This window comes from Cyprinodon variegatus, unplaced genomic scaffold (genome assembly GCF_000732505.1).
Source record: "Cyprinodon variegatus isolate N-32 unplaced genomic scaffold, C_variegatus-1.0 Scaffold241, whole genome shotgun sequence".
NCBI classification, from domain to species: Eukaryota; Metazoa; Chordata; class Actinopteri; order Cyprinodontiformes; family Cyprinodontidae; genus Cyprinodon; species Cyprinodon variegatus.
Genome location: NW_015150694.1, coordinates 202905 through 227760, shown reverse-complemented (window position 1 = coordinate 227760; position 24856 = coordinate 202905). Strand labels below are relative to the sequence as shown.

The 24856-nt window shown below is 34.1% G+C and overlaps 1 protein-coding gene across 1 annotated transcript; it reads left to right on the top strand.

The window, feature by feature from the left end:
* The first annotated feature begins 220 nt into the window (after positions 1–220).
* LOC107089145 (immunoglobulin-like and fibronectin type III domain-containing protein 1) lies at positions 221–11477 on the top strand. The gene is made up of 24 exons (XM_015381746.1): positions 221–423; positions 1985–2052; positions 2243–2365; positions 2444–2580; positions 2676–2775; positions 2852–2893; positions 2991–3036; positions 3427–3610; positions 3740–3853; positions 3988–4150; positions 4278–4550; positions 5386–5790; positions 5872–5996; positions 6085–6226; positions 6363–6656; positions 6746–7042; positions 7125–7304; positions 7403–7531; positions 7664–7972; positions 8062–8147; positions 9002–9194; positions 9393–9689; positions 10824–11150; positions 11248–11477. Exons 2-24 carry the CDS (start codon positions 2001–2003, stop codon positions 11250–11252), a joined length of 4023 nt encoding a protein of 1340 aa, XP_015237232.1. The 5' UTR covers positions 221–423; positions 1985–2000; the 3' UTR covers positions 11253–11477.
* Positions 11478–24856: the final 13379 nt, after the last annotated feature.

Below are 24856 nucleotides of genomic sequence, written 5' to 3'. Positions count from 1 at the left end.
ATAAAATAAGAGAAATGAAAAATAATCTCCTTACCTCTTGTGAATTGTAAAAAAAAAAAAAAGGATACAGCCTTATGTGTTCCTATCCTTAGAATGAAACACTGTGAACTCCCTTACTAAATTATCCTAAGGCCTTTTTCTGCTTCCCTAATGCTTTGATTCCTAATGTTGAGAAATGAGAAATACAGATATCCTATGCTGCTTTTCCTTAGGAGTTCCCTCTTCATAAACCTATAGCACCAGGGTAAGGCATATCAGAGTAAAACTATCTCTATGTGTAACTGTAAAAAAGCAGTGGGTTGGGTTGCTCTGAGTGTCGTAAAGGCCTTTATGGCCTCTTAAAAGAAGGAGCTCACACTCAACAACCAACTGGACCGTGGCTGGCACCCGACTGCACAGCAAAGCAGCTAAAGTGAAAAAATAGTAAGTACATTCACAGAAATGACAAGGTTTCTATCTGCAGCATGTTTTTGGATGTCTACATAAGACCAACAATGATAATCTATGATAATGATGATCTGTATTTAGCTTTGCAAGTGTTTGTTTATATTAATTTCATGTTTAAAGAATACATAGGCAGCATACTCTACCATGTGAGAATATCCCTTGAATTCTATCATGAAATTATGATAACAGCCCCATAGATGTGTGTTGATTTCCATTTTGGGTGAAGCTGCATATGAAAAATATACTATGATATACTATCAGAACAAGTGTGTATTCATAAGAAAAATAGAAAAGGACAATCCTCTTCACTTTCCTCCAGAGGGTTGCAAAGTTTTAATTCTGCATGAGAAAAGAAAAAAAAAAAAAAATGCATGTTCCATTTTAGGAGAGAGCTCTGCAACTTAAGATTGAGAGCTTGCATTCATAAATCACTTCACTCTAACATCGTTGGCAAAAATTTTTTCTCTAACAGAAAATGTCACTTCAAAGCAGCCCATGTATAAAATTCAAAAATATGCTGCTACTCCAGTCAGATGAGAGCTCGACTGATTCTGTCCATTAGAATTTACTTGTAATAAACTCAAGTGTTACTTTATATATTTTTTCAACAAGACCAGATTCTTGATGGACTGACATGATACAGGAAAAAACTAAGAATTAGCATTTAACAGTTAGAGTAGGAAACATATGTTATTACAATTATAAATCTTCAGATAGACTCCAAAAAAGGTCCTTCTGTGAATTCATTATTTCTGTGACATTTTGACCTATAGAAAGGTGATACCTGGATAAGCTGGGTAGCACTATGAAAGCTATTTTATAAATGTATTATATGATTCCAAAATTTTTGTAGTTGATTTAGAAATCTAGCAATAACACTATTCACACTTTTCGGGGACTTATTTTTATACATAATTGTCAAAATATATAATAATAATATAAATGTAGTATAGTTATATATACAAATGAAATCCCCCAAAGTATACAAAAATACTGTCATTTTGCTTTATAAAATGGTAACTTAAGGTTATAAAAGTTGTTAATTTTCAGCTAAGACTGTATGTAGGTTAATTCAGGATGTGAGCAGAGACAGTCTTTTATGTATTAACATGAAAATAAAAAAACTAAATCCTTAGCAAACTTCTAAGCTCTAACTGTATCAAACACCCTCTTTTTTTAAAGTACAGCATAAAACTTTTATCCATTTTTCTGCTGTTGCCAAGTGAAAACAAATAGCTCCCACCAACACTGCATTTTCTAAAAACACATCCAGCCATAAACCTCTAGGTCCTGCAATGATAAGTGATACCTAGAACATATTTAGACCATCTGCATCACATAAATTATTTTAAAGACAGTGGTCAGCTACAGAACTCAGTGAAATTTAGTAATATGGTACTGTATGTACAGACTTTGGTACAAATGACCCTGGTATTCATTTGAGATAAAGAAGAGAGGTTGCTATAATATCCAGGGAAATCAAACAGTGGAATATTCAGAGCTCTAAAAGTGTCTTGTGATTTTCTTGCATAAACAGACAACTTGGTGTGAAGATGTTTAAGGTTTGCAAAGCAAAGGATGAGCAGCCTACTGCTCCTGGGCAGGGTAAGTCAAAACACAACAAACTGATATTAAAGATTACATCCTGTATCAAGGAAAATTAAGGTTATAAACTTTTATTAAATATATTATTAGAGAATTCAGCAAACTATGACATGCAAACATGCTACTAAAAAAAAACCTTTTTTGTTGTCAATTTGTTAAAAAAAATCATCCTATTGTTATAAAATTGCAGTTAAAATAAGAAAAAAGTCACGGGTGCCTGGAGTTATGATCACTCAGTACGTGGAAGAACTTCCAGAAGGTATGACTACTCCAGATTTCACACGGAAACCTATCGCTCTCACAATCCCAGAAGGTAATATTGAGCAATGTTTTACTTACTTTTTTATTATAAGATGATACAACAATGAAATTCTTTCTGCTATGTGTGTAGGAAAGATGGCATTTTTTAGAGCAATAGTTACAGGTAATCCAACACCAAAAGTGTCTTGGGCGAGAAATAATGGGGAGATTGATGAGGAAAGATACAAGTTTGTATTTGATCCGGTTTCTGGTGAACATCAGCTACAGGTACAGTCCCCCATTTCTCAACATTGTGCACACTACGACAAAAATTGCACATTTCCCCTTGTGAAGAACAGTAAAACACTTGTTTTCCTTTAAAGATGCCAGACGTGTGTGCAGATCAATCAGATACCTACAAATGTTATGCCCGAAATGAGTTTGGAAAAGCACTTGTAACAGTTACACTCAATGTCATTGAAAGTAAGATGTTACAAATTTAATACTTTTTTTTTTGTAAACAACAACTTCTGAGATGACTTAAATCTTCTTCATTTAGTTGGCTATAAGAAGAGCAAAGCAATGAAAGAATCCAGAACAGGTATACACGTTGCATGTTTATACACAGAAAATGAAATTATTGTTTTGTAAAAAAAAAAAAAAGTTTATTTCAGTAAAAATAACTGTACTTCTTTAAGCTGTTCGAGAGTTACCAGAAGACTTCAAAAAGAACCTGAGAAAAACGTAAGTGATCTAAATCTGTTACTGCATAATTTTTCTTTAAATCTTTTTTTGCTTTTTTTTTTTTTTTAAGTAAATGCTTTATGTATTTATTTGTATGTAGTTATCCACTGTTGAAACTTGCAATGCTACTCCAGGAGTAGTGAATGCTAAATATAACTGCAGTGTGTTGGATTTGCTTTATTACAAAACCTTTTACCAAATTTCAATAATAAATGTAACTTGATGGATCAATATGGATGGGATATACTTGACTTAGAAAACCGTCTGCATAATTAAATTGCATTGCCTGCTTTTTGTAAAGGGTCTTCACATGACATGCATTAATAATTGGAACTGTCTAAGTAAATAAAACTGAATTGCATCTCATTTTTTGTGTTTTCCCCTTTTGAGCGTGGGCATTGAGCCAAAGGAAGAGAAAAAGCAAGAAATTGATGACCAGTTTTGGGAACTATTGTTGAGTGCAGACAAAAAAGATTATGAGAGCATTTGTGCACAATATGGAGTCACCAACTTTCGCTGGATGCTCAAGAAGCTTAATGAGAAGAAGATAGAGCGAGAGGAGGAGCAGCAGAAGGTTTGCCTTTACACTATCTGTGAAAAGAAACCAAATATGCAAATTAAAATCTATAATATTGAACATAAAGAAAGTTTGATATAAATGTGTTTGTTTTTTTTGTTTTTTTTTTATTCAAATGGATTTAAGGTTGTGGAAAAACTCTGTAACCTGAAGCCCATTGAACTGAAACATAACGGTGCTGCAGAATTTGAAATTGAGATGTCACTGAAGGACCCAACGAGTAAAGTTTTCATATTCAAGGTAAATTAATTTGTTACTAATTTTTGAAAGGCAAAAAAAAAATAAATAAAAATAAAAGCCCTAGTGTATCCTACTCACAACTATCTTTTTTTTTTTATATTGGTTCAACTTTACGGCACAACTTGTCATAAAAGGATGGGGTTATGATTCCTTTCGATGCTGACACTGAGGTAAAACACGGACTCAAGCGAGTAGGAAAAAGGTTTGTGTTTAGCATAAATGGGGTTAATCCTGAAGATGCAGGACTATACCAACTCGAAGTTGATGGAGTAAAGATATTTTCAACTGAACTGAAAAGTAAGAGCATAAACAATTTAAACCCTTTTTTATAGAGAACTTAGGTCAAGACGTTGTACTTGATATTACTTTGTAACTTGACAAAATATTCCATGTGCTAAAAATCATAAATGTTTGCTTTTTCTAGTTCCAGATGTGGATTTCTTGGTAAAGATTCAAGATGTGAAAGCAGAAGAAAGAGAGGATGCAGTGTTTCAGTGTGTGCTCTCACGTCCTATGACAAAAATCATTTGGATGGGAAAAAATAACCCGGTGGAGCAAGGAGATAAATATGATGTTACAACATCAGATGACATGCTGATTCACACTTTAGTGGTGAAAGATTGCCTTCTACTGGACAAAGGAATTTATTCGGCTGTGGCTGGGCTAAAATCCTGCAGTGCCTGGCTTATAGTAGAGGGTGAGGCTTAACTATTTCAAATAATTTTCCATCAGGTTAATGCTTTATTGTTAGGTCATTAGCAGGGCTGGATAATCTGACTGTATACTGACCACTCATTCACACAGACTTCCTCATCCAAGCATCCTCGGCTTTATCACAAATGAAAGCTTTTCCAGCTAATGTTGCATTGCAGCATGATGCACAGCTCCCCTCAGTTGTTCATCATATATACGTATCAAGTTCATTTCAGACGGATGATAAAATGCTTAAATATCCTAAAACCAGATGAGCCACACAGGAGGTCAGACATAGAACGAGTGGATAGAGCGGATGAATGGACAGTGGTTTTCATTGTGTGAGGACTGCTGCACAACAACTTTGTGTTATGGATGATGGAGTGGACAGATGAAGTAGTTTGTGTGAAGCCAGCTTTGGACGTTATATCCTTGTGGATGCAGAGACATTTAAAAGGTGCAGAACAACAGACCTTTAGGGGCCAGAGATAAGAACCTGGTAAAACCTACCATAATCTGTGTCTGGAAAGATAGATTTCTGGGTTCCCGTTGTTTTTCCTGTGTCTCTCACAAGGTGATATAAAATAACCAAAGCACCACGCATATATATTACTTGAGAGGAAATACCTCTTCTACTTAAATTAAATATGTCTAGTGATGCTTTTACAGCTGCTCTTGACTTCCTTTTGCCCAACATCATCATTAGTCCTCTTTATGAAAATCCCAAGCGATAGTAAAGCTTTCCTTGAAACAAAAAGCATCACTTAATTTAGATCCTTAATGAGCTATACTTCAGTAACAGTGAGTATGTGTGTATTTGTAACAATATTCTTTAATAGGTAACAAGGACCCAAATATGGCTGGAAAGAAGAAAGCTCGAAAGACAACTCGTGCAGGGGGTGGTGGAGAGGATCTTCTCAAGGTTGCCCAGGAACAGCAAGCAAAGTTACAAAAAGAGCGAGATGAGTTGATTGCAAAAGCAAAAGAAAAAGCGGAGGAAGAGGCAGCAGCTGCAGCAGCAGCTGCAGCATTAGCTGGTGATGAAGAGACAGACCTTTATTCTGAAACGGAAGTAGGAACAGAAGTTGTAGGAGAATCAGAGGAGATAGTACAGAAAGTAAAGAAAGTTTCAAAACCTGAGGAACATGGTACGCCACAACAGGAAGAAGATGATCTTGAAGAGAAGGAACCTGTTCAAAAGAAAAGAGTAAGAACAGGCCCACTTATCCCTGAAACAGTCATAGGTAAGATGCTTAGAAAAGCAAAAATAATCTTAAGCACCTACAGATAAACTAAATCCAACCATTTTACTGTATTTCTTTCAGATCCAGGAGTTTATTTCACTAGTGGACTCTTAGATGTAAATGCAGTCATTGGTACTGATATAGAACTGCTATGCCAGCTCAGCAGCGAGGACTGTGAAGCAATCTGGTATAAAGATGGAAAAGAGGTAAAGATCATTCAAAATCATTGACTAACAACCTTACCTTCATCATCTGTGATGTTAAAGTATTTACATTTCTGTATTTAAATTTCAGATAACAGTAACAGAGAACATTGATTTAGTCAAAGACAAGACTTGTCGCAAGCTAGTTATTAAAAACTGTACAGAAGAGGATGCTGGAAAATACAAATGTGAAGCAGATGGTCGTAAAACAGAAGCAATGGTAAATGTTGAAGGTAATAATCTCATTGAAGAAATCTGTTTCTTTTTTTAGGACTGTTTGCTAAAATGTGGCAGTTAAAACTCTAATTTTACCTTTTTTAAATGCTATCAAAATGTAATAATTAGGATAATTATTTCTACCTGATATAGATCCTCCAAGAATCAACCCTGAGGACCTTGCTGAGTTTATGAAACCAGTTATAATCAAAAGTGGAAAAGACGCATCCTTTAAGCTAACATTTGTTGGCCGTGAACCCATGAAAATCCAATGGTACAATGATGGGGAAGAGCTGATGGAGGAGACCAACATTAAGATTGAAAAGTCTTCCTCACATAGCCGACTACTATTAACTAAGTGTAATCGCAGAACAACTGGAGAAATTAAGATTAAAATAAAAAATGAAAGTGGAACGGTGGAGGCCATCACACATCTTACTGTCCTAGGTATGGTCTTGCAACTACAATGATAACCTCAGGTTTTAATCACTTCTGAGTTCAAAGATCAGATACATACAGTGCATGTCTTCATACAGATAAGCCGACGCCACCACAGGGACCTGTTGATATCATTGAAAGTTCATCCTCCTGCATCGAGTTTAAATGGAGAGCTCCCAAAGATAATGGTGGTTGCCCTATAGTCAACTACATTCTGGAGCGCCAGCAAATTGGACGCAACAGTTGGCAAAAGCTGGGTAAGATTGGCTCGGAGCCCAAGTACAGGGACACAGACATAGATCATGGCAGAAAATACTGCTACCACATCAGGGCTGAAACTGATCAAGGCATCAGTGAAATGATAGAGACTGATGACATCCAGGCGGGAACAAAGGGTACGTTTTCTCACGACGATAGTACTGCAAGTCGGGTCAAACTTTTTACATGTGTGTAAATGTCGTCCACTTCATTTTTTAGCATACCCCGGACCTCCATCTGCACCAAGAATTGTTAGTGCTTTCAAGGACTGCATTAATCTCGCCTGGACTGCACCAGCAAATACAGGAGGGACAAATATTTTAGGATACAATGTGGAGAAACGAAAGAATGGGAGTAATCTATGGGGCATGGTCAACCCACCAGATGAGCCCATCAAAGGTTTGTCCATTCTAATACCACAGATTGTATAGTTACCTCTGGGGGGAAAAAGTAGGTATATTGTATTTTCATCACATCAAATGGTTTTATCTCCACAGCAAAACAGTATGCAGTAAAGGATGTTGTCGAAGGGATTGAGTATGAGTTCAGAGTGTCAGCCATTAATATGTCTGGTGCTGGAGAGCCAAGTGTACCATCTGAATTTGTGATTGCAAGAGATCCAAAGAGTAAGTAACAATGATAATATGATAATAGATGAGATAAATAGATGGATGGATAGATGAATAGATAGATGGATAGATACAGATAGAGAGTTTGCTGAAGAGTTTTATCTAAATGTGAAATGTTCACACTTTCAGAACCTCCTGGTAAAATTACTGACTTGAAGGTGACAGACTCCTCATATACCACCTTATCGCTAAGTTGGAACAAACCAGTAGAAAAAGAAGGTGTCCAAGATGAGGCCAAAGGTTACTTTGTGGAACTACGACCAGCTGAAAACCCTGAATGGGGCCGCTGTAATACCAACCCCATTGTTATGACCTCCTTCACTATTGTTGGACTAAAGTCAATGGCAATGTACTGGGTAAGAGTTAAGGCCACCAATGAAGGGGGAGATGGTGAGCCTCAGGACCTAGACAACTATATCATTGCAATGCCTCCTCCAGGTGAGTTACTGCATGTCCCAAATCTTTTTAGAAGCAAGCACCATCTAAAAAGTTTGTTTTTGTTTGTTGTTTTTGTTTTATCTTTATAGTCAGACCCCAATTCACTGACAGGAAAATGAAAAACTTCATGGTTGTGAGGGCGGGAAACTCTGTTAGAATCAACTTCAACTTCAAGGTAACATTGTGTTGATGATATCTTCATCTTACTGTGTTTTTAAATCCAAGGAGCCCTGTCAAAGATGGGTATCTGTGTATTTACAAATGGCACAACAGGTGATAGTGGTTTACTGCCAACAGCAAATCACAGCAATAAACTGCAGACGTGTACTTGTGAATCTGCAGGTATTTATATGTGGCTTCTTGATGTCTCCTTTCACTTTTAAATTTTGTTTGAAGCTCAGGTATTACATTTTTTTTTTTTTTTTACAAAATTAGTCTCTAAAATATATACCTCCTCTCACTTACATGGTAAACAAATATTTTTGAACAGAATTTGGAGAAATTTAAGAATATGAGCAATAGATAGGGGATGAGTCCATCAAAGGTTAGGGCATTCTAACAGCACACATTGTTTAGTTTTGCACCACCAGATAAGAAATGGAAAAAGGTAAATAAATTATATTTTAACTGATGAAATCTTGTATTCACATTGTGCTTTATAAAACCCCAGCAGCCCAAAGCAATTTACACTATATTCAGTATTTATGCTCACATTCCAGCTGATGCTAAGCTACATTGTACCCATAAATTGGTGCCATCAGGCCATGTACTGTAACTACAGTAGGCAAGGTGGGTGAACTACAATATCTCACCAAAGACACAATGATGGAGATGGACACAGTGGAAACCCACTGGCTGCCATTGCCTCCTGATTTACATGTTTATCATTCAGACATATTAATACATGATTTAAAAAACTTTTCGGACTCAGAAATCTAATCTGAGATGGGTTTTATAGGCATTATTTTAGTGCTGATTTACAAAATATGCATAGTTATTTATGAATTGTATCTCTTGCTTTTTTGACAGGCTTCTCCAATGCCAGTAATTAAATGGCTAAAGGATGGCTTGCCTTTACCCAAATATGTAACAGTGAGCAACACAGACACATCATCACAGCTGATGATTCCCTCATCAGAGCGCCATGATACTGGAATATACACAATCATTGTAAAGAACCTTGTTGGTCAGGAGACCTCTAGTGTTGAAATAAGGGTCACAGGTAAAGCGAAAACATTTATTAAAGATAAAATCTTGAGGAATTTTTAAGTGATGTATTTCCCCCATAACTGTTAGATTAACATTTGCTCTAGTCTTTTAACAGTAAATATTTCTATTACGAGAAAACAGATTAACTTGCTGGTCCTTATTTTGATCAATGTTAGGGTAAATATTAGAATTATTTCCCACCTGTCCGTAGATGATCCTAAACCTCCAGGCCCTGTGGAGCTTGAAGAAAATGTGTCAGGAACAGTGACCGTTTCATGGACTCCATCTCCAGATGAAAAGAAAGATGACAGACTGCACTACGTGGTTACCAAGCACGATTCTGTTAAACGTACATGGCATACTGTGGCTGACCATCTCTTCAACAACAGGTTCACCGCTGTCAATATTATGCCAGGAAGGCAGTACAAGTTCAGAATCTATGCAAAGAATGACATGGGCCTTTCTGCAGCATCTCAGTCACCAATCTGGGAAGTGAAACAGAAGAAAGGCAAGTTTCAACAACACTGTAGTAAATTAATGCAGCACATTATAACTAAAGTTTTTTTATTATCATTTTTATTAAATATGCAGAGGCTAAAAAATGAAATAAATCATTTTAAAGTATATTGACACGTATGATATGCACACATTGATCAAGTTATTTTTCTCAGTAACAGGTATTTGGATTCTTATCTGTAATGATTACAGGGAAGTAATGTCAAAGCCTATATCTGCCATCTCATCATTGTTATGGTTTTTTTAATAATTACACATTTCACACAATTAAACATTAAAAACTAACTACATTAAAATATTTAAAAGTATAAGGGTTGCATTTATTTGTAAACAGGTAGCCTGCCAAAGCCTCTTTTAAGAGATTAAGACACACTTATTTAATTCATACCTTTCCTCTTTATATGTAGGGCTCAAAAAGACAAAATAAAAGGAGGGTAAATTCCTTTGGTCACACTTTAAGATAACCATCAAAGCAATTATTGATAAAGGTTAACAGAGGGTTTATTAATGTTTGATTTATTAATAAACCCTTCACAGCAATTTAAAAAAAGTAAATAGATAATTTATGAAGGGAACTAAGCCCACACATATTAGGGTAGGTCCAACATGACAGAACATGGTAAATTAAAAATAAAGGCTTGGTTCAGTTTAATTCCACTAATGTTAGTGTTAGAGCTAAACTAACATGGCAAAGCAATATGATGTATTTGCCTTTTATAAATGGTTTAAATGCAGTTCATCAATATTTATCAAACATTAATAAATTATATTTCAATCATTAACAAATGGTCTCTTTGACATTTATAAATCATGGTTGTTGTGAAGTGTTACCATTTTTTTTGTTTTTTGTTTTTCTTTCATTTTTTACTAACCTAGTCCACGTCTTGAAATTCATATGCAGAAAAATTTTTTATTTTTCAGTGTGTCCTTGTTAAGTAAGAGACTGCAATAGTTTGTATTACCACATGAATAACTGCTAATCAGCACTGCAGATGATACTTTTCTGCGAATAAGCATACTATTTATTTTATAATGAAACATTTAAAAAGCATGAAAGCAATGTTTCTTTTAGGACTGATGCTTACTTCTGCTGTCTTAAAACCTTTTTTTTCTTCCTTACTTCCAGAGAAATTTTTGTTGAAACTTCCACCTTCCAAGAGCTGTAGCTTTGAGATGCCTCCATCATTTTCTGTTCCTCTAAAGATGCACCAAAGTCCTGAGAGCTATGAGTGCCAAATTAGTTGTGCTGTAACAGGCAATCCCAGACCTTATATTACCTGGTACAAAAATAACATCAGCCTTAACACCAACACCAACTACTACATCACCAACACCTGTGGTGTCTGCTCCATGGTCATACTCCATGTAGGGCCCAAGGACAGTGGGGATTACATGGTTGTTGCAGAAAATCCTTTGGGCAGAGTGGAGTGTTCAACAAAACTTGTTGTAAAAGGTAAAGAAAAAACAAACAAACGATAAACAGTATGTTGTTAAGTTAAAATCAGCTTTATAAAACAAATGACTCTACTTTTCCTTTTTTCCTCCTTTAGATTAGCATACCGCAGAGGCCTTGAACTTCTAGAGATTCCTGTTTCATCAAAGTTAATAATGCCACATTCATTAGCTTGACAACTGGTTGTGATCTGCATGGGTTTTGCTATATTTGTCAGAAAATATAGCCTTGATTTTAAATAAAATCTGATAACCACAAATAAATTTAATCATTAAAAAATGAAGACTATGAATATTTGACATTTAATATTGCCAACATTAAAATCATGTACCCAATGTAGAGACATAAAGAATGAACTGCATTTTTGGTTACAGGCTTTGTTTATTTTAACAGGTCAAAAGATATTGTGCATGAACAAATAAAAGAGTACAGCTTAATATCCATATTGTTGTTTATGTTTCTTCCATTACTGTGTTTGGAATGTTTTTTCAGTAAGTTAAGATTTACTTTACTAATTTTGCTGATTTAGTAAACTTATAACAGTAGGACCACTTATCCACAGTGATTGAGGTTATTTTTTATTTATTTTTTATTTTAATCAATCCTGTTTATTTATATAGCACCAATTTCAATCTCAAGGCACCTTACACCTAGCCATAATTCAATAATATCACATGATCAGATTAGTAAAAAAGCTTTTATCTAAAGAAAATCAGCTGATTGCATCAATACGTTGACTTGCTGCACATGCATCTGGATGAGCATTTGGTGATATTCACTTTCACTTTGTAATGGATGCACAGATCCATTGATTTTTTTCTATGTTGGAAGTAGTAATGGTAAACCAGCTCCACATGTGGCTTTGTCTAGAAAAGAAACAGTTAAGCAGACAAACTGTGCCAGATTTTGTGTAAAATTGAGAAAATAGAACAAATACAACTAGTCACAGTAAAAGCTGATCCCAAAGTTAAACAGAAAAAAAAATAATCTAACCGCTTTTGCCATTTACTTAATCAGATTTGGTTAGTTTATCACAATTGTTTAATGTCCTACCCTACTTACATGAAACAATTGTGTTAAAGTAAATAAATATGATTAAGTAAATGCCAAAAACGGTAGCATATCTCTAGGAGAGAAACTTGACGAAACACTAAAAACAGGCTGATTCTATTGTCTATAACCGAAGGTGTTGATGACAGTTATATTTCTCTCCAGGATGGTCTTGCAGCCAAATACGAACAGACCAGATAAAGCTACTATGATGACAAAAAGCAGAGTGACTTATAGGTGGAAATAAAAAAATCAGCAATTTGGAAGAATGATATAGAATGAAGCAGAATGATAAAAAGGGGTCCCTATGTCCTCCAGCAGTCTAAGCCTATAGCAGCATAACCATTGAGATAGTTCAGGATAACCTGAGTCACTATAACTATAAGCTTTATCAAAAAAGCTAGTTTTAAGCCTAGCCTTAAAATAGATGAGGTACAACTGGTAGGTGGTTCCAGGAGGGGAGCATGATAGCTAAAATATCTGCCTTCTTTTCTGCTATAAGAAATTCTAGGAACAACTAGTAAACATGCTGATCGAGCTCTGTTGGGAACATAAGGAATAATCAGATCATCATTTCTGTTTCCATTTTTCTCTTTAACCAAAAATTGTATGTTGCTAATAATTCATTCCCTATCAGTGATAATTATTCATATAATGTATATATTTATATGATCAGTTATCTAAATGACAATCCTAATTAAATGATTAGTTGAATAAAACCAATTAAACTCTTACTAATTGTGTGTAAGCATTTTGTATTTTTCCACAGAAAACTTTAAACATTATTTTTTTTTGTAATGAACTGAAAGTTTTAGGCTTACACCTTCCCCCCAATTATGTTAAATAACATGCTGCTGTCATTTTGCACATCTCTGATGTTGCTGCTATTTTTAAATATCCATAACTGTAAAAATGTCCGTAGCTGTATATTGTTATATATTCTCCAGCTGCAAAGTTTTATATTGTTAAAACACTATACAGCACACTTTTTTATTTTTTTATCTTTTAACTCTCCACTATTATGTTATTCCTATACATTTTCATATACATCTAAGGTCTACATATGTGTGACAATTTTTTCTATAATCTTCTTGCTGCTGTAAACAACAGAATTTAACCATTGTGGGACAATAAAGGGATTTTTTGTTCTATTCTATCCTATTCTATTCTATAGGAGCTAAGAATACAAGCAGATAAAGATAATATACTAAAATACATAATCAAATTCAAACATACAACATACAGTTCCATATTTCCAATGCATTCATAGTTTTGTAATTCAGAAATACACTTTAATTTTTATTTAGTTTAAATCTTGTGGACACCAAGTTGTACTGACATATTGCTTTTTAATTGAAGTTCTTAACCTGCACCCATCCATGATAATGAAAGAGTCTGTGACAATAGCTGTATATCTTATGCTACCAACCTAGAGAATCTAAAGACAGGCACATAAATAATAAAAGGAAATGTTCAAGTGAACCTTTTTATAGGTACAGATTTCAAGATTGCTTCAAATATACCATCATCATTATTGATAACATGGCCTTGCTGTATTAACAGGGAAATGTGACAAAAATTTTAATTAACTGTGTATGTGCTCTTAGAGATTATCCTGCACACATAATTTCAACAGTGAGCCTCAAATTTGCCTTCTATGAGAGGGCTCTCCACTAATTAAAAGACTCATAATTGGAAAAGTTTAATTACATTTTGTACAAGCTTCACTGTGTCATTGTTTAATTCCTAAAGTTCAAAAAAATTCAAAAATAAGGGATAATTTTTTCTCTATCATTAGCGTTGTGTAGATTGTCTCCCAGAGCTCTATAAGTGTGTGGTTTCAGTTTTCAATAGTGTATTTATTAATTAATTCAATTTATTAATATTTATTTCTCTGTAATGTCTCTGAAGAAAGCTTTGTCTGGATTAGATGAATCAAAAGGTCCAAAAAAGTTTGAAAAGAGCCACAACATTGTCATAAAACAAAAATTGACCAAAACATTCATTTATTCACAATTGTTGTGATGTTTATTAATTGGACTTAGCAGTGACCTCCATGTGGTTACTGATCATTTTCTATAATGTTGCCTCTAATTTTAATAACACCAAATTAAAATAGTATAAAATGGGATATGAACCAACAACCAGTTGTAAAAACATTAATTACTCAATATATTGTCAGCAACTCTTTAAATTTGCCAAAAAGAAGAGCGGCTAATGTGTTTACAGGATAAACTATTCCAAAATACCAACAATGAAACTTTATCAAAACAGTAGAACTTCTAACAGTATTAAAGAATAGTAAAATGAATCAGTGGAACTTTAGCAACCTGAAGAAATATAATGAAAATGTCAATATTTTCACAACAAATAATACACTTCAAAATCCATTTGTGTGCTGACATGTTATCAGTTTTATTTATTTATTTTTTTTATGAAACATGTTTTCTGTGGTATGAGTGAGTGTCATCCTATGAGAAAGCAACAAAAATACCTTTAATTTTTAGGATATGCCAAGTGTTTTAATGGAAAACCATCTGCAAGAAATGAATACAAGATTTATTTTGGTTCACATTATCGAAAAAGTAAATAAAGCACAAATTTGTATTCAATAATTTACTTTCTATCCATATTAAGTGAATAAGAATTAAAAAAGGTCATATCAAACTAAACTATGCAAGGAGAAAAATTAAAGAGTCCTGTAAGACTTGTCAAATTCAAATAGTCAAAGAATAACATCAATTGGCTTTACTCAATTTACCAACTAAATCTCTCTCTGGATTCCATTGTGCTGTTTAAAACATAAAAGTCAATCCCCATTCCAGGCAAAAATGAAGACTAACAGTGTTGGAGCTTGTTGAAGAGCGTATGGTGTTCCTGTAAGGATTTAATGGCTTTATACAACATTCGGATATCAGACATGGAAAAAGCTCTGTGGAGGAGGATAAAAGAATAACTGGGTTGAGTGCATTATTCATCCGACAAACAGCTTCAGTCTTTGACAATGTATTAAATATTGACATATGGATGCTGTAAGTCAAGGTTTTTTTTTTTTGTTTTTTTAAAAGCATGATTTTAAAATATGTTATATGTTAATCAAAATTCTTTACAAAATTAAAAAGCACTAGAAATAAAAATGTGTTTTAAGAAAAATCAAAGAAAAAATATATTGGCAGAAAATTAGAAATAATAGCCTGTTAGTTAACATGCAGCCATGAATATTTTCCAGGTTATAGGCTTATTTATTAAATGTGAGCATTAGCACATGTTCAATAATATTAAACAAAGTTATAATGTGTACATAGCTTTTTACTTTCCCACCTTTATCCCCCAGGTACATTTGATCTTAATGTTTAAGGTCATTTGATAAAGGGTCAAAAGAAAATAAAGTCCAAAAGGAAGGAAAACTGCTTCAGCAATAGTAATCATTTGCTACTTCATATTTTTATCACAAATAATTATATATTACTTATTTATATAATTATATATTATATATCAAGTTATATAATGTAATATAAAGTTTTTTGGCATATTTTCATTTATTTTAACCTAATTAAAATCTTAATAATATTTTTTGTTATTTTACAGAGAATAGCAAAGTTGCACTTGTCACTGTAATTTACAGTTCACAAAGGTTTGCTCAAGATATGAGTATTCAAACCCAATAAAACAAATTATTTAAAGCTGGCAATATTCACAGCCACTGCTCTAATCCACCTCAGCTAAAAATATCTATAACATTTTTTACATGTAGTTGCTCTTTGCATTAAATCATTTCAGTGTGGTTAATCTGTATATATAGGATTATGGACCCCTGCTTGGAGCAACATTGGTCACAGAAGCAGTTGTTCTCCTTTAAAGCAGCAGGCAGCAAGTGCCTCATAAAGTTACTTAAGAGTATTGAATAAACCAATAATACACAACCCTTCCCCAATGATGGGGGAGCAATGCATGCTTTGAACAAAATCTAACCAAAGTACTTAAATCAGAAGTTCAATCAGTTTAAGATGGGGGAGCAATGCATGCTTTGAACAAAATCCAACCAAAGTACTTAAATCAGAAGTTGAATCAGTTTAATTTAGGTTTTAGTTTGATATACCGTACTGTAGTTACCTTCCTAGCACCAGTATTATTTGGTAAGTCATAAAAATGTATATTCAAACAGATGCATTTATATTTGAGCTTATTGTAGTTGCTGTATACAGTAGATTATATGTGCTTCATAGAAAAAATAGGTTTGTAAATTATATATTTATTTTTCCTCAACATACAACAGGATGTGACTTGAAGGATAAAGTGTGCAGCACAGCATGTGTCCTATGGTAATGAGTCAGTCAGGATGTCAACTGTGATTTATAAGGGTATTAAGATGTTTAAGGTGAAAGGTTCATAGTTTTATGTGGTATGTGACATATCACATGACCAGTTCACTCATCTTCCAGCAGCACCGTATCAATGAAACTCTAGAACACCACATGTCTATGGAGGATACTGGTTACTTTGACCATAGACAGTATGGGGGCTATTAGCTGTACAGGGAAAAAAACCTGGCCCTAATAGAAAAAAATTAATTTTAATAAAAAATAGCACATTTGTTTAAAAATAATGATCTGTTTAAATCTAAATCATCAGCTTTGGCCACAATGCACCTTTTGCAAATCTCTGAAGTCATATAAAAATAAAAATTCCAAGTCAGTTATAAAAAACAGGGATCAGGTTCACGACACAAGCTATAACCTCATGGCTATAGCAATCAATCCATGTTGTACTTTCTATATTTCGTTCAAAATTCTTGAAAAAGTTTTTGTTTTTAAAAAGAGGTATGTGTCTATTTTAACTTGGGACCAGCCTAGGCATGCTAGTCACTATCCCCTCCAATGCTAAGGCAAGCCAATCAAGGCCTATCTATGATATTTGACAGCAAAGAAAGTAGGAAATCCGATGGCTGACCAGCCATTGGATTGGGGGGGTTTATTCCTTTTTCTTTGCCAGCACGGGCTTTTCATTTGCCAGTGCTAGACTTTTTAGTTACCAGTAGTAGCCTGTCATTATTCAGAACAGGTTTTGAAATGCATATCGCCTCTCTTGCCAAGAAAGTAACCACCGCTGGGTGTAAAACTGTGTGTTGGCATTCATACTACATGATACACTGTGCAAAATACAGCAATAAGCTGAATTTCAAGCTGAAAACAAACACTCGATCTCTGCTTCCTGGGTAAGGTAGGAAGCCTATTGACAGTTTCTTAGAAAACTATTTACATTTCTACAGGACTTCCCCAGAAACAAAAATCTTCAGTCCCTGGTTGCCCAGAACTGTTAGATAACTGTGTTCATTTCTACAGGACATTCCTGTAAAAGGATACAGTATCTTCAGCCCCTGGATGGCTTCTTGAAAACCTAACTTCTTTGCTACAGGACTTTTCTAAAAACAGATAACTTAAGTCCATGGTCGGCTAGAATTGTTAGAAAACTGTGTTCATTTCTACAGGATATTCCTGGAAAAAAAAAAAAAAAAAAAGATATCTTCAGCCCCTGGATGGCTTTGTGGAAAATGACCTTCTGTTCTACTGTACATGAATTTCTTAGAAACAGATAACTTCATCCTCTGGTCTGCCAGAAATGTTGGATCTACATTTCTATTGGACTCTCCTAGAAACTGATATCTTCAGCCACTGGTTGCCCGGAATTATTGGAAAACTGTCTTCATTTCTACCAGACTTTCCTTTACAGATTTTTTTCAGCCCCTGCTCGGCCTCTCTTTGGTCTTCATATTCAGTCTTCAAATCCACAGATCAAGTTTAAAACAACACTAAAGTACAATGCCCTCTTCATCCATCAGACATTGGCTTTTAGACTAAATAGCATGAAAAACTGGAACTTGAGCTTTGACTCTTTCTCATCTCAGGGAATGTCTTTTTTCTTGATGCAGGTTCCAATACTTGTCCATTTTCTCTTCTGAGGATGTAAAGCTGAGAATTTGCAGAATTGCACGTTCTCAGTTCTGCTAAACTCAAATTCTCCGATAGTCAGTCTCCAATAGAGAAGGTTTCGATAGAAAAGACTCTAACCTTCTCACATTTCCTAATTGAAAAATTACCTTCATTTTCCATCATTACATCATAATTATAATGCAAATATTTTAATGACTTGAGATGACATGTGTTGTAAAGTGGTGCTATATAAATAAACTGAATTGAGCTGAATTAATTTAATTACAAATGCTCTTTAATTCTACTTTTAAAATATGAAAACAGTCCATTTTCAAATACGGGCTTCTTAAAACATAAAACAACTGATTATTGCTGATCACAGAGCTTTTTAGAGTTAATGTTTACCTAAGCAAAGAAAAGCTGGCCTAAGACAGAAATAATCTAATTTTATCCATAATTACTTTGACCGGGTAAGAGAGTACATGTAGTCTTAAGGGTGGGTGTTTGGAGGGGGAGGTTAGGGTTGGCGCAGCCTTGATACTGACACAAGAAAGGACGGCTTTGGAAGAAAATTAATTAATTAATGTAGATGCTAATTGTTATCTTATAGCAAATTCCCTTTTCTGTTTTATTGCTGATTACATCCAGCCCTAAACTTAAGGCCAATCCTTTAAGGCAAGTGACAATAATACAAATTTTTAGTTTGACTGCTTTTCAAACTATGGCATAGAGTGTGTTTACAATTTTTAGATGTAAATAAAAAAGAAGTTAAGTTCCTATTCAGGGCACACAAGGAACTAGTGGAAGAGTTAACTAAAACATTCATCTTGAAGACAATTTCCCAGCAGCATTACAATATAGAGATTTATTACATATACAGTAAAACATTTCAAGCCTCCATTTGTTATAAGTTATTAAACTTAACTTACAAAAATAACATAATAAAAAAATTTAAAAATTAAATATATAAAACAGTACATAAAACCAATTTCATACAGAAATGAAAGCTATATTTATGCTCTCAATGCATGATGGTCCTCGTTTTGTAGGAATAACTGTGTTAACGGGGCATGATACAGAGGCAATTAGACTGTGTCACAGCTGAAATATTTTAGGAGATGCAGGTCATCTGCATTGTTGGTCCAGGTATCACTTGTCCATAACTCATAGTCTCTTAATGGGGTTCAGGTCAGGTAAATTTGCTGGCTAATTAAGCTGATCATCAAAGCAGTTTGGTAGTGTGTCCCAGTTCCAAACCCTGATGGAAAAATAAATCTGCATCCATATGAAGATTGTCAACAAAAGAATAAAGAGCTTTAAAATATATTAGGTGCAAGCTTTTATGTTAACTGAAGAGGGAATACTGAACTGCAGTCCATCTCTTGTCTCCTTATCTCAAGTAAAATGCTTCTGATTTTGTCTCTGGTTCCAGAGTGGTGTTTCACAAAAGAAATGAGAATCTGTCTCTGCATAAAGCTTCTTGGACTCCAGCGCCATTCCACGCCTTACAAAGCTCCCATAGAATTGTGTCTGCCTTTGCTTGTCAATGCTCTTAAGACTGCATTATTCCAGTTGCTTGTGCACCATTTCTAACAACTGATTTTCAATTTACTCTTTGATGAATATGAAATGCATTTATTTACACTATCCTGATTCCCTTTAACTTTTTTCCATATGTAAACCATAATTTTCAAACTTCAAAATAATGAGTTTAAACACTTAACAATGCACACTGCAGTGTGGGAAATTTCAAATCCACCACTTTTTCATTTATTTAAGGTTGGGAAACTCATTTAAAATGGAGTAACCACTATATAGTGCCCTATAAAGTGATTAGGTAGATGTTTCAGATACAGCCATTATCTTAGCTTTTTTTATTATTATTATTGTGTGATACAGATAACAGATCAGCTAATTCAGATTGTAATTCTTTGGACAGCACATACATGTTTCCGTGTATGACAAGCAAAAGAAGATAAAACAGTAAAATAGGGGGAGGATCAAAGAATAAATAACTGATATAATCTAATGACCTAAGTCCCTTTTGACTCTAGTGGTGGAAAAGCAACCCAGCTGGCACTAGCAACGACCATGATAAAAAACTGGAATGACCTTGAAGGAATAGTTCTGTTTAAGACCTGAAACATTGTTACAGCAAATTACTTCCCTAGATATTTTTTAACAGGTCCATGAATAAAGATTGCATGTTTTGTTTGTAACACCTACTGAAACACTGTCTAATAAGCCATCTAAAGGGTTAAAGGAAACAGGCTTGAATCTAAATCTTAATAGTTGAAGACATTTCCCTCTCCATTTAAATGCTTTTGAAGATGTTTCGGATGTTTCGAAGAAGTTCAGAAGCTCTTTAGAAAAAAAGCAACATATCTAAATTATAGCAATGAAATTCCAATCGTCTTGCCTTTTAAAAAGTTTTAGTCTTGCCATCTCCTGGATTAGTGAAAACCTTGACCAGCATTTCTAATAAACTTTCAAAAAATGTTTGTCATTAGTGTGCTTTTGAAATTCAACTCATGCATACATTTTCTATGAAATATGACTTGGTGTAAACCAATTTTCCACTTTTTACTGTCCTGATATCTAAAAAAGCCAAAATTGGTTGAATTTTTTGTTTTAAATTTGCAGTTAAACTATGTCATAATCTCTAAAGAAGTGTTTATAACCCTGGTCCTCAGGGCACACGGTCTGCATGTTTCAGATTTTCCCCAGCTTTAACAGAACTGATTTCAATTAATTTCAACCAAATCTAGATGATAATCAGCAACTAACAATTGCGCAACCAAGAATTGTGCCAAGGAGAGGTGGCCCTCCCATGCATTTAAAACAAATTGGTTGAAGTCATGCAGGTTGAAGTCATTATCTATAATTATACAACAAATTGTATAGCTATATGTGATTGGATGGCAGCATGTGCAGCCCAACAATAAATGGCCTGGTAATTCTTTTGATTTAATTTTATCACTTTATATTTGTTTGCTATATTGATTTTTTTTTTAATTATTATTATTTTTACTTGTGATTTGGCATAGATTAACTACTAGGGTGCACACATTTTGCTTGTATTGTTTAATTTAAACTAATACTTTTCTTTAGAGTTGCCAGTTCCTGTGAGGCTGCCATGTGGGCTTGGCTGGGCCACTGAAGCAAGAGTCCCAGCTACAAAGAATCTCAGTCACACTGAGACTTAATTGGACTCTTCCACTAATTTTAGAAGAGGTGTAGGAAATTTTGTTTTTCCATTTTGTTAGGTTTTTGTGGTAATTAAAGTAGTAAAATTTAATCACTTGTAATTTCATCTCATAAGTTGTTGATTTGGATTTTTATAGATTAGTTTGGTCTTTTTGTTGTAGTTTGTTTAGGTAGATGTATGTAATGTTTCCACTTGTGTCAAAATGGCCTGACCAGCCATTATATAATTTCCCCTTGTCTGACAGTTTGTTAGGTTAATTAATACTTCAGTTGCTTGTGTCAAGTTTGCTCTGGTTGACCTTATTTTCTTTTTGGGTCTAGATTTATGTTTAGAGTTTAGTTTTGATGTAAATATATGTGTTTCCATTTTGCCCTCAAACCTTCCTGGTGCTTCTCTGATTTTTTTGGTCCGGCCCCTCACAGTGACCTATTTCCCAAACAACTAAGCCGGGAAAACAAGGTTTATATTTGATAGTTTCAGACTTTCTGAAATCTGTAGACACTATACAAGAAAGCCCACCTCATTTCCTCGACAAGGTCAAGGGTAACATTTCTGTTAATCTGCGCAAATGTCATCAGGCTTCCATCTCAGCTGTGTCACCTTCTTTAACAAGCTTGAGGTTACTTCTCACTGTCTTAAAATTCCATTCATGTTTAAACTATGACAATACAAACCTAAAAACCCACCCCATACACAGTGTACAGAGCAACCCAAACTCAGTGATTAACAGTCTTTTTATAATGCAACAGCAGACCCAGTGTGACCCATGAAATACCAAGGGCCTGCTGTGAGATTCCAGCTGATTTGTGTGAAGGATAATTGGAACAGGGGATCAAATAATACCAAAAAATAGGATCATTTTACTAAATAAAATGTCTCATGTTAATCTTAACAGAGCAATAAAGCCCATACTTCAGTGGTCATATTACTTAAGAGCTTAAGATGGGGCCAGTGGAAAGCGTTTGGTTGGTGGTGCTGGATGCTCTTTGAGGAAAACTGAAGCACACATAACGGGGATTAATATATCAGATTCCTAACTCTTTGGTTTAGGGATGTCTGTTATAAATGTACTTATTAGTTATGCATAAGAATTAAACATTTCATATGTTTAATACTGATACATATTGTTCATCTACTTTGGAATATTAACCTAAATGGTAAAAAAAAATGTTGCCTTCGTATGTCCAATACCAGATGGAACAGACAGTCGTGATGTCTGTACGGTGCCAACTGGAAAGTGATCGCTTTCATAGAGATATCCTTTCACACCGTGGCAAAATGGGATTTTACCAACTACCCATGTAAGGAGTTATTAAGCATTCCAAACCTTAATCACCAAGCAAAAAGGGAGGCCACATCTGTAATATCTCCCAGTGTGTGGAGCAGAAGCTAAAACACATTTAGCTGAGCACAACTGGCAGAGAACTGAAAGTAAGTATGATTTTATTTTTTTTCATTTACTGGGAAAGGTTCTATGATCGGTAACTAGTAAAGAGAAAATCAGAAAAAATGAACTAATATTCCTATTTGTTCTTTACTATATAACAGAAATTTTCTTAATTCCTCAGCTAGGATTAACTATTTAGACTAAAATACCAACTTGTCTTTTTCTGAGTTAAACTGTATTCGTACAAAAGTAGATTTGTGAGGATACTTCACCGAAAATCAAACTAAAATATACATAATATTAAATAATGTTTATTTTATTTGGTATTTATTAATTTATCGTCAGATAAATAGAAATAGTGTTAAGGGAAGAAGTCATAAAATTTAACCATAATTAGGACAGAGACATGATTTATTTATGTCATTTCTTTTGTTGTTGTGAAGAGAAAAATAGATAAAAAAAGATTCTTATGTTATGAGCAGATCTGTACAATAAACTTCCAGAAAACAGCCTTACTTATACTGTAGTAACAGGTAAAAAAAAGTGACAGAAGAAGTTGACCTTTATGAATTAGCAGAAGTCTACGATCATCTTGTCAAACTGATTGTATGACACATCAAAGTCATAATATATACTCCCAAGGTCCCATCTATGTCAAGGACAGATTCCTTTTTGAGTCACACTCTGTCTCTTTGAGTCCTTAAAATAAAAACACAGAAGTAACCCTGATGGCAATAATTCTGACACAAAGCTGTTTTTAGATTTTATTTTCTTTAAAAAGCTTTATACTCTGCTTAATTACAATCAGTAAAGAATAAACCCTAAAGTTTATATTTCCCTGATTCAGTTACATATCTTTGGTATTGTGGTTGGTTAAATTTTTGCCCTAAAGCTTAAAAACAAAACAATCATGTATTTTATTTTACTTCTAAAGCCCATTAAGATTGTAAATATAACAACTGCTACTTAAAAAGTTACTGACTTTCAACTTTGATGTTTGATTATTGCATTGAAACAACTTTTTGTTTTTCAAAGTAAAAGCTCAAAGCATATCTGAAGCCATGGAACAGCTTCATGTTGACTAAAAATGTGCTTAATATTTGTCTGAGGCCTGAGACATGCCTTCCCTTTCTATGTTTGGACATAAAGCAGTTAAATTGCTGGCATGTGTGGTACTAGGTGGGATTTCACATTCCTAATTTATAGTTTCCCAGTTTGTACCCAACTGTCTCCACAAGACACGCAGTACTCTAGGCATCCCATTTGAGAGACTGATGTCATATGGCAACATGTGACACACAAGGCCCCTTAAGACGCTGTTTCTTAACCTTTCCTGTTTCATGACCCTGTTTTATGTGGGCCAGCTTATAACATTCAGCAAAGGGGAGTGACATTAATTTCATTTGAAGCTATAAGGAAGAATAAAAACAACTGAGTGAGAATTATTATATTTTCATTAACCCAAAATACATATTTATTATTTAGTAATAATTTTAAGAATTGTTTTCATTTTAACATTTCACACTACTTACAAACAAGTAAATGTAATTCTAGCACATTTCAATTTGGGATGTAGAAATGTTTTAGAAATAGATCCATTCTGATGCTTAATAATTTATGATCTACTTAAAATATATGGCTATTGTTCATTTCTTTTATTACATACTATTTATGTTCCTGAATTCAGCTTTATATTCCAATGTCAATCCCTATAACAGTAGTGATGACACATAACATTTGTTTACAAGTTGAAAGTGACATCTTACTTTTGCAGCGAGGGAATACAGGTGGTTGTTAGCAGTAATGTTATAAGGCTTCCCAGAATTTATCATCAGCCTTGTTAAGGTAGTCTTTCTTTTATTAGCATTAAATTAATTTACTTTTCTATAGAGCTATGCCTTAGAATAAAGTGTGTGTTTCTAAAACATTAACAAACCATAAGTGAACAATGAAAAATTCTCACGAGTTATCTAAACTTTTTTTTTTTAAAAACTCCTCAGAATATAAATATATACTCATATAAAACAAAAAAAACATCTTGATAGCTGCATTTCTGTGTTTTTCTTATCTTTTTTCTGCTAGGGGGGAAAAGTACTAAGGCTTGATTTAAAATCAAGAAACAAAATCTACA

Bases quoted from the DNA above. Each gene is read 5' to 3' on its own strand.
- LOC107089145 (XM_015381746.1), top strand. From the start codon at position 2,001: ATGTTTAAGGTTTGCAAAGCAAAGGATGAGCAGCCTACTGCTCCTGGG. The intron at 5,997-6,084 runs GTAAAGATCATT...TTTAAATTTCAG, and splicing joins GGTATAAAGATGGAAAAGAG to ATAACAGTAACAGAGAACAT. The intron at 7,305-7,402 runs GTTTGTCCATTC...TTATCTCCACAG, and splicing joins ACCAGATGAGCCCATCAAAG to CAAAACAGTATGCAGTAAAG.